At 39.8% G+C, this 13,441-nt stretch overlaps 1 protein-coding gene across 1 annotated transcript in view; it reads right to left on the reverse strand.

Annotated features, from left to right (window-relative positions):
* Positions 1 to 13,441, reverse strand: part of LOC132382390 (DNA-binding protein RFX7) — a 124,886-nt gene that overhangs the window by 76,397 nt on the left and 35,048 nt on the right. The window contains exon 2 of the mRNA XM_059952532.1: positions 85 to 118. Coding sequence (XP_059808515.1) covers positions 85 to 118 — 34 coding nt within the window. The remainder of the gene's footprint in view (positions 1 to 84; positions 119 to 13,441) is intronic.

The raw sequence follows: 13,441 nt of genomic DNA on the forward strand, positions 1-13,441 counted from the left end.
GCATCAAAGCCATGCAACTAACTAATGTTATGCATGAAAAGTCAGTATAGACAGCAACTGTAAAATCCTTCACAATGTACTCACCAAAATGCAGTCCACTTTTGATTGTACAGTTTTGCTGTGAAGAAAGAAAATAAATACCATATTTAAAAATAAATAAGATCACTTGTAATATCTCTATACAGACATTTTGCTTAGAGATTTCTATGACATTTTATCAGTTTATAATATAGAAACGACTTTGGATTTAGATACATAACTATTTAGAGATCTCGGAAGACCATGCAAAATATGCAAATTAAGCAAATGGAAGAAAGGTGAAGAAGAAACACCTACAACTTAAAAGTCATTCATTTAAAAAATGTTTATCCTAGAGTACAGTCAAGGTTTATTTGTTAAAGTTATTTAAAAGGAGTAATCAATAGATTTCAGCATACCACCAGAATCAAGGGATATGGGAGTAGTTCAGCAAAATTATTTTGAGGTAGTAGATCAACCATAAAATTCATGAATGGCAAAACAGACTGTTGGGACCCGATGGCCTACACCCGCTACTATTCCTTATCTTCATATGTAAAGCTAACCTTGGCAAATGGTTAAAACAAATTGTCGACAGGTTTGATGAAGATAATCCTGATTGCTTCTTAGTGAACATAATTGCAATTGAACTATCATCGATATAATCATCAAATTGCCAACAACAATGGTGGTGCTGTAATCAGGTGAACTGACCTCTGCTCTGCAATGGCCAAACATTAGCTTTTGGATTCATCCTCAACTCTCTGGACCATAACCTCAAAACTGAAGCTCGGGCCATTGTCTTTCACTATGCAGAGCACATCTGCTTCTACCTCATGGCCAAGATTGACAACGGGAACTACCTGGGCAAACACATTATTTCAGCATGCTCATCCCACCAACCTGATTATTTCCTACTGTGACTCCATCCTTTCTCATCTGGCCCAATCCCTTTCTATATACTTTCTTGAAACTGTTGTTAACAATTACCATTTCAATTGGCTGGCAGTTTCCGGATCCCAACCAGCTCAAATTCACCATGGCCATATTATACCTCCATACATCCATCCCACAAGAGGAAGGTCTGAACACCTTCCACGTATTCCTTGAACAGAGGCACATCCACTTTGCTTCCATCAACACATTCATTTCTTTACCTGCTGAACTTACCCTCACATTCAACAACATCATGTTCAATTCTTCTCATTTACTCTAGATCAATGTGTGGCAATTGACATCAACATGGGCCGAAGGTACATCTGGCTTTTCATGAGGCATGACAAAGTCCTATTGGGCCAATACTTTAACCTTTTTTTCCTCCTGGTAAGCTGACAACTGCACCGGTGTTCCTTCGTGCACCCATATAGAACTCAAAAATGTTAACACTTTGCGGCCATTTCCATCCAGCCTTCAGCTCTGTATGTGCCATTCTGATTCTTCCCTTCATCCCAAGTGATAGGCTAGCCACAAACAAAGGCACAACTGCTATTTTGTTAAGACTTCTCCACACCCGGTCTCTTGCAAGGACACTATTCCATTACCCAGTTTCCTATCTGTCGTATTTGCTCTGATGATGAGATGCTCCTAAGGCCTCTTCCTGGTTCCGATAAGAAATCCAGGTATGACCTACTGAAGGCCATCAAGAGAACAAAAAAGGCAAATTGTGTGTGAAATTAGACACAATTGGATTTACAACTGCTATGGCAGAGTTGGCTTGTCATTACTTCCAATAGAGAAAACTTAACCTTCCAGTTAAGATGTCACTATTGAACAGGTGCAACAGCTTCCTGGAAGTCAAAAGGCTTAGAAGTCAATCTAAAATAAAATTCACTAAAAAACCTTTTCTGAGGTAAACTTAAATAATTGGTGCAAATAGTGAAAAGGATGAATCGATGCAGATGGAGATGCTGATGCCCGTACAGCTGTCCTGGAAGCAAGGATGAACCGCTCTGGGCATTGTAAGAAGTCAGGGACCGGGCAAAGAAGATTTGAATGTTCATGCAACTGGCTCAAGTGTGAGGTTGGATCAGTCTGGGCTCCGAACTGATTTGAGGAGCTTGAGAGCAGCTTCGGGTAGAGTGACAAAAATCTGAGTCCGGAGCCTTTCGCAGCAGCAGTGCCTGCCTGGGTCCTAGTGTGAAGTACATTGCATTGTTTAGACAATTTAAATGCCAGCCCAGACTGGAGGCAAGAGCAGATTTAGCTCGTTCTCTGTGATCCTCATCTCTCTCTCCGGGCGCAGAGCCTTTCACTGTTCTGTCATTGGGTCAATTTAAACGCCATTGCAGAGAGGCTGAAAAGACTCAGTGTGTCAGTCAGGATGAGAGCTGATTTTGTTTGTTCTCCGCGATGGTCACCTCCATGGTGCAGAGGCTATGAAAACTGCCCCTGCTGCTGCGCTCTATGGTGCTAATATGATGAACTGATAAGCGAGACTTTGGGCCTACTCAGGGCTGTTCTTGGGTTCAGATATGAGGATTCATTTTTGGTTAGGAATGCAGTTGTTCACTTCAATTGTTTGCATGACTTGCACTTTTTTCTTCCTTGTGCACATTGAGTGTTAGTCTTCTTCTTTAAATTGAGTTCTTTTCAGTTTTCTTGCTCTGTGGCTTCCTGTGAGCAAGCAAATCTCTAAGTTGGAAACACGAGGAAATCTGCAGATGCTGGAAATTCAAGCACCACACACAAATTGCTGGTGGAATGCAGCAGGCCAGGCAGCATCTATAGGAAGACATACTGTCAACATTTTCGGCCAAGACCCTGCGTCAGGACTAACTGAGAGGTAGTAAGAGATTTAAAAGTAGGAGGGGGAGGGGGAAATCTGAAATGATAGGAGAAGTCAGGAGGGGGAGGGGTGAAGCTAAGAGCTGTGAAGTTGATTGGCAAAATGGATACACAGCTGGAGAAGGGAAAGGATCATGGGATGGGAGGTCTAGGGGGAAGAAAGGGGGAGGGGAGCACCAGAGGGAGAGGGAGAACAGGCAAGGAGTGATTGTGAGAGTCAGAGAGAAAAAAATAAGAGAGAAGTGGGGGGGAAGAGGAGGGGGAGGGGGGGAGGAGAGGGAGAGGGGTAGAGGGGTAGAGGGGTAGAGGGGTAGAGGGGTAGAGGGGTAGAGGGGTAGAGGGGTAGAGGGGTAGAGGGGTAGAGGGGTAGAGGGGTAGAGGGGGAGGGAGAGGGAGAGAGAGGTAAATAAATAAATAAGGATGGGGGTAAGAAGGGGAGGTGGGGCATTAACAGAAATTAGAGAAATCAGTGTTCATGCCATCCGGTTGGAGGCTACCCAGACGGAATATCAGGTGGTGTTCCTCCAAATTGAGTGTGGCTTCATCTTGACAGTAGAGGAGGCTATGAATAGACATATCAGAATGGGAATGGGACGTGGAATTAAAATGTGTGGCCACTGGGAGATCCTGGTTTCTCTGGCGGACAGAGTGTAGGTGTTCAGCGAAACGGTCTCCCAGTCTGCATCAGGTCTCACCAATATATAAAAGGCCACACCGGGAGCACCAGACGCAGTATACCACACCAGCCGACTCACAGGTGAAGTGACAGCCTCACCTGGAAGGGCTGTCTGGAGCCCTGAATGGTGATGAGGGAGGAAGTGTAAGGGCAGGTGTCACACTTGTTCTGCTTACAAGGATAAGTGCCTGATGGGGAAAAGAAATGGGGAGGGGAGCATCAGATGGAGGTGGAGAACAGGCAAGGAGTGAGAGGGGCAGAGAGAGAAAAAAGGGGGAGGAATAAATACATAAGGGATGGGGTAAGGAGAGGAGGGACATTAATGGAAGGTAGAAAAATCAATGTTCATGCCTTCAGGTTGGAGGCTATCCAGACTGAATGTCAGGTGTTGGGTGTTGTTCCTCCAACCTGAGCGTGGCTTTCTCCTTCCTGGCATTTATCCTTGAAAGCTGTCTCCCACCTGGCACTTAACCTTGTAAGACAGTCCTTCCAGGTGAGGCGACACTTCACCTGTGAATCGGCTGGTGTGGTATACTGCGTCTGGTGCTCCCGATGTGGCCTTTTATATATTGGTGAGACCCGACGCAGACAGGGAGACCGTTTCGCTGAACACCTACGCTCGGTCCGCCAGAGAAACCAGGATCTCCCAGTGGCCACTCATTTTAATTCCACGCTCCATTCCCATTCTGATATGTCTATCCATGGCCTCCTCTACTGTCAAGATGAAGCCATGCTCAGTTTGGAGGACCACCACCTGATATTCCGTCTGGGTAGCCTCCAACCTAACACTGATTTCTCTAATTTCCGTTAATGCCCCTCCTCCCCTTCTTACCCCCATCCTTATTTATCTCTCTCTCTCTCTCTCTCTCTCCCCTTCTCTCTTATTTTTTTCTCTCTGACCCTCTCACAATCACTCCTTGCCTGTTCTCCCTCCCTCTGATGCTCCCCTCCCCCTTTCTTTCCCCCTAGGCCTCCCATCCCATGATCCTTTCCCTTCTCCAGCTGTGTATCCATTTTGCCAATCAACTTTCCAGCTCTTAGCTTCATGCCTCCCTCTCCTGTCTTATCCTATCATTTCAGATTTCCCCCTCCCCCTCCTACTTTCTTACTATTTTACTGCTCTTACTGTCTTTTCTTTCAGTTAGTCCTGATGAAGGGTCTCAGCCTGAAATGTCGACTGTACTTCTTCCCATAGATGCTTCATTCCACCAAATCTCAAAGTTGTACAGTTTATACATTCTTTGATAATAAATGTATTTGAATCTTGAATATTATACATGAAAGCGATGGTTCACTCCCTGAAAAGCTCAACGCTATATTTTACGCAGTTTGAAAGGGAGAATAATGCTAGATCTATACAACCATATGACAAAGGAGCAGAATAAGGCCACTCAGTCTATCAAGTCTGCTCCATTATTCCATCACAGCTGATTATTATCCCTCTCAACCCTATTCTCCTACAATCTCCACGGAACATTTGATAACATGACTAACCAAGAACCTTTCAAGTTTCACTTTATACTCAATGATTAGGCCTCCACAGCCATCTATGGCAATAAATGCCAAAGATTCACCACCCTCTGGCTAAAGAAATTCTACCTCATCTCTGTTCTAAATGGATGTCCCTCTGTTCTGAGGCTGCACTCTCTGGATCCAGACTCACCTGCTATAGAAAACATCCTTTCCACGTCTACTCTGTCTAGGCCCTTCAATATTCAATATGTATCAATGAGATCCCCTTTCTTCTAAACTCCAGTGAGTACAGACCTAGAGCCATCAAGCACTCCCCATAAATTAACCCTTTTATTCCAGAATAGTTCTTCTGAAACTGCCCTGGACCCTCTCCAATGCCAGCATATCTTTTCTTAAATAAGGGACCCAATTGCTCATAATACTCCAAATACAGTCTGACCAATGCCTTGTAATGTCTAAACATCATGTTTTCCCTTACTCTAGCTCTCTTGAAATGAATGCTAACATTACATTTGCCTTCTACCACTGATTCAACCTGCAATTTAACCTTTAGGGAATCCTGCATAACTCTCAAATCTCCTTGCACTTCTGATTAGAAAGCATTTAGTTTAAACAATAGTTCACACTTTTATTCCTTGTACCAAAGTGCATGATCATACACTTCCCTACACTATTATCCATCTGTCACTGCTTTGCCTATTTTGCAAAGTGGACAAGTCCTTCTGCAGACTCCGTACTTTCTCTGTCTGCTCCCTCCAACTATCTTTGTATTGTCTACAAACTTGGCCACAAAGCTATCAGTTCCATCATCCAAATCGGTGACACTTAACATGAAAGTAGTCCTAATAAAAACCGCTGTGCAACACCACAAGTCACAGGCAGCCAACCAGAATCAGCCCTCTTTATTCCTAATCTTTGCCTCCTGCCAGTCAGACCACCTCTATCCATGCTGGTATCTTTCCTGTAATACCACAGGTTCATGGGTTCTTATCAGCCTCATGCATGGCACCAGAAAATCCAAGTAGACAATATCCACTGACACTCCTTTATCTATCCTGCTTGTTATTTCCTCAAAGAATTCCAACAGATTTCTCCAGCAAGACTTTCCCTGAAAGAAACAATGTTGACTTTGGCCTATTATTTTGGCCACTAAATCATATTTCCAAGGTGGTGGCACGACACAGCTTGCAGTGGCTACTCCAGAGCTGATTATCTGTTATTTGTGAAGTGGGATGACGTGCGCAATCATAATCGATTGAAAACAGACGTGGGAGCACGGAAGAACATCGGGAAATCTCCAGGAAGACAACCTTCGTTGCTGCTGCTGCTGTGAGGTCCAGGACTCTGCTGGGAAGAACAGGCCCCCCCAGTTCTCAGGGTCGCACTGCCGATGGCTGTTGGCGGGGCCATCTTAATACGCTCAGCAGAGGATGGTGCTCAAAGAAGTTGTGCCGGAGGGGATGGTCGTCGGCTCGGAGGTTCGACGGACTTGGAGTCCGCTGCAGTCAGGTCGCTTTCGGTGTGTGCTGCATCTGTGAGGCTGGGTTCGACGGAGCTTACATTGTGTGCTGTGTCTGCAAAGCTGAGTCGGGTGGCGCCGTGGAAATCCATAGCGGGGCTATTCCCTTCTGCTGCTGGCGTGGTTTAGCGAGTCTGTCGGGACCCTGGGGACTTGTGGAAACTGTGTGGTGATTTCTTTTGAACTTATAGTCCTTTAACATCTTTGGACTATTTTTACTGTGCCTGTAACGTTCTCCTTCGGGTGTAACGAACGCCGAATTTAACGTCCGGATAAACCACAGTTAATAAGAACCAGATCGCAGCAAGATTAACCATTTACTGTTCACTCTTCACATTAACATATGGTGAAAACTGTTGATAAAACAATACAAGATTGATACAGTATTTGTTCCTTCCTTAATATCACATTTCAAGTGTAAATACTTGCAAAGGTGACTATAACTACATTGCACTAAGGTGCAGTATACAGGGAGAGTTTACCTGCTCCATTGACTACTTTAAATACACTTCCATGCAAACTATCCGCGACTCTTTAACTAACGAAAGCATAAACATTATCTACCGTCGTTACCTCTAACAGGATCAGCATTAACATCTTAGTTCAATATATCGATTATCTATTAACTTACAGCGTTGCTCTCACTGTGATTTCTCATGCCTGCAAAACTGCTTGTGCTCAGGTGAGCCTCGTGGAAAGCCCCCACCCTCGCGCTAATTTCAAACCGGTGTTTTCCCACAAGACGCGGCGAAACCGGATGTGACGTCATCGCATGCCGATATATTTTACATGCAATGAATATACTTTAAACACTTCTAATTCTAACTAGAAAATACTATTGAATGAATCACTAAGCGAAAATATTATAAACTAAATAACTGTCGTAAAGACAGCACAGTGCCCATGGTCTGTTTTTTGTTATCAATTACGCTATTGTTGGCACTGTTGTAACTATATGGTGTAACTATGTGGTTTTGTGTAGATCTTGTAGCTTTAGTTTTTGGTCTTGTTTTGTCTGGTGGATTTGGAGCTCCTTTCCAGAAAACACGCTAAGACGGTAGTGCGATATTAATACGCAGCAGCCTCTCCGGACTCTGGATTGGGGATTGCCAAATGTTATGTGGATTTTCTGGTGTAGTCTGTTTTGTCATATGCTTTTGTGATATCATTCTGGAGGAATGTTGTCTCATTTTTTTAACTGCATTGCATTTGTGGTTTCTAAATGACAATAAACTGAATCTGAATCTTATATGCCCCCAAGTACCCTGAAACATCATCTTTAATAATGGACTTCAACATCTTCCCAACCACTGAAGTCAGGCTAACTGGTCTATCCCAAGATGGTGCCCGTGAACCTTGGCAACGTTCTGTGGACAATGTACAATACTTCTTAATATACCTCTTTTGGATTACTCTCACTGTAATCTGCAGAACATAATTTCCCTTTAAGCAATGTACTTTCAAAATGGACTTAATGAACTACAGATTTCGCCATCTGCTGAAGAGCTCAGCAGACTTAAGTCTCAAGCCATCAGATATCGTACATTTAAACGGCCAAAGGTTCATTGCCATGGCTAGAAGCAAGGTGGGATGAGGGACTCCAAGGCAGGCTGAAAGGCAGAGGCAGGAGGTTCCCTCTACCCAGCATCTTTTTAGCAAAAGTTCAGTTGCTGTAGAACAAAATTGAGGACTTCAGGGCAAGATTGCTGCATTGAAGGGAAGCAAAAGATTGTTATGTTCATGTTTAAATGAGACACGGCTAACTCCCACAAAGCCAGATACGGTGATCAGACCGGAAGGCTTCTCGATTCACAGGAAGGACCAAGCTGCTGATTCAGAAAAGACAAAAGCTGGAGATGTGCATTTCATATAAACACTCAATGGTGCTTCAATGTGGTGGTTTTGTTGAACTAGTGTTTCCCCAATCTTGAATACCAAATGATCAAACGTCACACAGTCTATTTACCTAAGGAGCTCTCATTCGTGATCCTCACTGGAGTTTACATACTACCGACTATAATCAGGCATTTGAGATACTGCAAGATGCTGTCACCAAATAAGAAACAGTTCAATCCAATGCATTTCAAATCACAGAGACTTCAACCAGGCTTATTTAAAGAAATCCCTTCCCAATTATCATCAGCATTTATAACCTGTAGCACCAAAGGTCCCATCACACCAAAAACTGGTATACTAAGATAAGGATGCTTATCGTTCCATGCTCAGACCGCATTTCAAGAAATCTGATTACTTGGCTGTCCTTCTCCTACCTATGTACAGACAGAGGTTAAAGAGGTTAAAACAACGAAGGGTAGGTTGCCGGAGGCAGAGGAAAAGCTAAAGGACTGCTTTGAGTTGGTGGACTGGGCTGGGTTGAAGGAGTCACCTGTGGATCTGAACGAATGTCACAGACTTTATAAAAATAGTTGCAGACAAGTGTGTCCTCACTAAATCATCCAGCATCTTCCCCAACCAGAAGCCCTGGACAAACAATGAGACAAGCAATCTGGGGGGTGGAGTTTCAAGATGGCGACGTAAACATCTGCCTTTTAGGCGCTCTTCATTTTTTCAACTATAATCACCCTTTAATCAAATCTTTTCGAATTTAATCATATGGGTTGATACTTCCAAAACAATATTTGATCTAATCTTGTCAAACTTAAAATGGCTACAAGCAAGAAATCGTCTAAGGATCCTTTATCCATCGACGCAATTTCTAGTCTTCTGGACGTTAAACTGGATGCTAAACTTGCGGGTCTGGAAGGCAGATTAGATGGTAAATTGGGAAGTAGACTGACAAGTTTGGAAAATAAGCTTACCAGGAAAATATCTGAACTTGAAGAAGTTGATAGATCGCTTGAAACTAAGCTTCAATCGCAGGCATCAGACATTCAGCGGCATGATGATAAGATCGCGACTCTTGAAAAATCAATTTGTGAAAAAGTACGCACAATTGAAGCGCTGGAGAAGAAGATAGAGTCGAATGCTAAAACTATGGATCAGTATAAGTTTAAAATTACTGATCTCGAAAATCGATCTCGCAGACAGAATTTGCGTATCATCGGGTTTCCCGAAAAAGTTGAGTCCGGTGATTTAACTGAATTTTTCTCTAAATTACTGTGGGAAACTTTCAATGCTGAAGGTTTGCAAACTAAACCTGTTATCAACCACGCTCACAGAGTTGCGAGATTTTCGCCTGCAAGTGGCAAACCACGAGCGGTGATTGTTCGCCTTCATTATCCTCGGGAGAAAGAGCTTTTAATTCGATTAGCTCGTAAAAAAGGTATGATTTCTTACAACACCAACACATTTCGAATTGTTGAAGATTACTCATACGATGTAATGAGAGCGAGAATCGCTTTTAAACCAGTGATGGCAGAGATTTACTCGATTGGACTTAAACAAGCTTTAATGTATCCAGCGAAGCTTAGAATTACGCTGAACAACAACAGTCAGCAATTTTTCAACACTCCGGAAGAAGCGAAGAAATTTGTTGAAGAATATAGATCTTCTAGTGCAACTTGAACTATGTGTTATGTTGAAGATTTTTCGGAGAGAGGATGCCATCTCATTTTAATTAACCTATGAAGCTGGGTTATAACTTCTTATCCTGATCTACGGGTCTGGTTCTTTTTTTTACTATCATCATTGTTCTATAGATGCACTTTTAATTTTTATAATATCTTTTTTTATTCTTTTTTCTGTTTCGGATATACACATTTATATTTTGTAATAATGATTTACTTTTTTTTTTAAGATGTCGTTTCTTCTTCCCATAAGACTTTGCTTTTTATAAGCATTTATTTGTTTGCCTGTACTTAGAAATGGGACGAATGTTTTGAATTTTTTAGTCTTTTTTTTATATATTGTAGTGTCTATTAAATCTTCTTTTTTAATCCTATTTTGATAACTTTTTTTATTAAACTTTTTTAATAGATTGCTGAATTTACAGTTATATTTTGTAAGATGGCTTTTTCAAAATGTCGTTTCTTCTTTCCATAAGTCTTTGCTTTTGAAACTTCATCTTTCTTGTATTTGAATATGGAATTTTTTTTAAAGGTATATTACACTTTTAAATTTTAATGTTTATACTTTTTTTTATTAATGATTGTTTGTTTTATTATATTAGTTTTTTCATTCTGATTGATATATATTTTCTTTTTGCAACCCTATATTTAAATCTGGGTGTTACATAGTTTTTTTTTTAAATCTTTTTATGCAGCTGCCATCTTGAAATGGGGGTAAGGTTAGTGTTAGATTATGCGCCTGCCGCTTGGCTTTCTTTTGAAGGGTGGGGGGAGGGGGTAGGGATCTTTTTTCACGCCTTTGCTTTTTATTTTTTTGCTTTTAGTTTATGGGCCGACTTTAAATTATTAATATTGTTGAGGTGTCATGTTCTCCGGTTGCTCCTGAATCTATTTTCCTTCTTCCTGAATTATGGGTTATGTGTCTTTTTAACCTATTATGATACACACAACTAATATTGGCATGATGGATAAATCTATTAACTTTATCTCTTGGAATACTAATGGTTTAAATCATCTGATTAAACGTAAAAAAAATATTTAAAGTATTCCATAGATTGAACGCTAATATTATTTTTGCACAGGAGACCCATATTAGGAGGGAGGATAATCAACGCTTTTTTTAGGTTCTGGAAGGGTCAACAATTTCACTCGAATTGTACCGCCAAAATCAGGGGTGTGTCTATTTTTATAGACCCCTCAATTTCGTTTACACATCATGAAATTATTTCTGATCCACAGGGCAGATTTTTGTTGATAACTGGTTCACTTTTTAATCGAAAAGTGGTTCTAGTTAATATTTATGCTCCAAACTTTGACTGCCCTGAATTTTTTAAACGTTTATTTACTTCTCTTCCTAATCTAAATGAATATATGTTGATAATGGGTGGAGATTTTAATTGTTGTTTGAATCCTTCGATGGATAGATCTAAACCTATCCGAATAGATCAGCCTTACTTATTAATTATTTTATGGTTGATTCGGGAATTACAGAAATATGGTGGTTTTTGAACCCTAAAGATAAAGAATTTTCTTTTTTTTCACATGTATATCATAGTTATTCTAGAATTGATTATTTCCTTATTGATCATCGGTTATTAACGGATGTTATTGATTGTAAATATGATTCTATTACTATTTCGGATCATGCACCTTTGAAGTTATCTATTTCGGACTTTTCCAATAATATTAGATCTTGGAGACTTAACGCTACTCTGCTTCAAGACCCAGAATTTGTCACCTACATAAAACAGCAAATTGACTTGTTTTTCTCAACAAACTATACTGAAGAAATTGACAGAAGAATACTTTGGGACTCTTTCAAGGCTTTTATCTGTGGACAAATTATCTCGTATTCCGCTGGTAAAAGGAAACAAAGATATTTAGATATTGCTTTATTAGTGGATAAAATTAAGGAAATTGATAAGATTTATTCTGTGACTCCTACCATAGAACTTTATAAGAAGAGAGTTGAGCTTCAAATGGAACATAGCTTATTATTATCTTCTTCAATTGAAAATCAATTAATTAGGACCAGGGCTCAATTCTATATTCATAGTGATCGAACTGGTAAACTGTTAGCTAATCAATTATAAGCTATTTCGACTAAGCGACAAATTATTAAAATTCGTAAACAAGACGGTAATTTAACTACTGATCATAAAGAAATCAATAGCACTTTTCAAGATTTTTATAAATCTTTATATCAATCAGAATTTGATGGTGATCTGTCCATGATGGATAATTTTTTTAATAATTTGAATATTCCTAAACTGATAGGTGAAGATCGTAGCTTGTTTGATGCTCCTATCTCTATGGCCGAAATAGGTGAGGCTATCTCATCAATGATTTCAGGGAAAGCTCCTGGCCCTGATGGTTATATTGTAGAATTTTTCAAAACTTTTTCTTCTTTGCTTTCCCCTTGGTTATGTGAAATCTTTAATGATGCGTTTGTTAAGAAGAGATTACCTCAATCTTTCTATGAAGCTACTATCTCTCTAATTCTTAAAAAAAGATAAAGATCCTACTTCATGTACATCTTATCGCCCTATATCATTATTAAATGTAGATTCTAAGATTCTTACAAAAATTTTAGCCATTAGATTAGAAAAGGTACCTATCACAGATTATTTCAGAAGATCAAACTGGTTTCATTAGGAATCGGTATTCTTTTTTTAATGTTAGAAAATTGATTAATATAATTTATACTTCATCACCCACAGTCCCAGAATGTGTTATCTCATTAGATGCTGAAAAAGCTTTTGATAGAGTTGAATGGACATAATTATTTAATGCATTGAGAAATTTTAATTTTAGTCCTAATTTTATATCATGGATTAAATTAATATATTATAAACCTGTTGCTTCTGTTCTTACAAATAATTATAGATCCCCTTTTTCTCAATTATCTCGTGGTACGAGACAAGGTTGTCCTTTAAGTCCTTTATTATTTAATATTGCATTAGAACCTTTAGCCATTGCTATTCGTGAATCTCCTAATATTTTTGGTATTACCCGTAATGAGAAGTTATACAAATTATCACTTTATGCTGATGACTTGCTGTTATATATTTCTGATCCTGACAGGTCTATTCCCGCTATTTTATCCTTGTTGGCTCAATTTGGTAGTTTTTCTGGTTATAAATTAAACTTAGATAAGAGTGAATTATTCCCCTTAAACGCGCAAACTTTATTGAATGACAGGATTCCATTTAAAGTTGTTACTGATAACTTTATCTATTTAGGTATAAAAATTACCAAGAAATATAAAGATTTATTTAGACTGAATTTTTTACCTATGCTTCATCAAATTCAACACCTTACCACAAGATGGTCTCCCTTATTCCTATCATTAGTTGGTCGGATTAATGCTATTAAAATGATGATTTTACCGAAATTTTTATATTTATTTCAAGCCTTACCAATTTTTATTCCTAAATCTTTTTT

This window comes from Hypanus sabinus, chromosome 28 (genome assembly GCF_030144855.1).
Source record: "Hypanus sabinus isolate sHypSab1 chromosome 28, sHypSab1.hap1, whole genome shotgun sequence".
Lineage (NCBI taxonomy): Eukaryota > Metazoa > Chordata > Chondrichthyes > Myliobatiformes > Dasyatidae > Hypanus > Hypanus sabinus.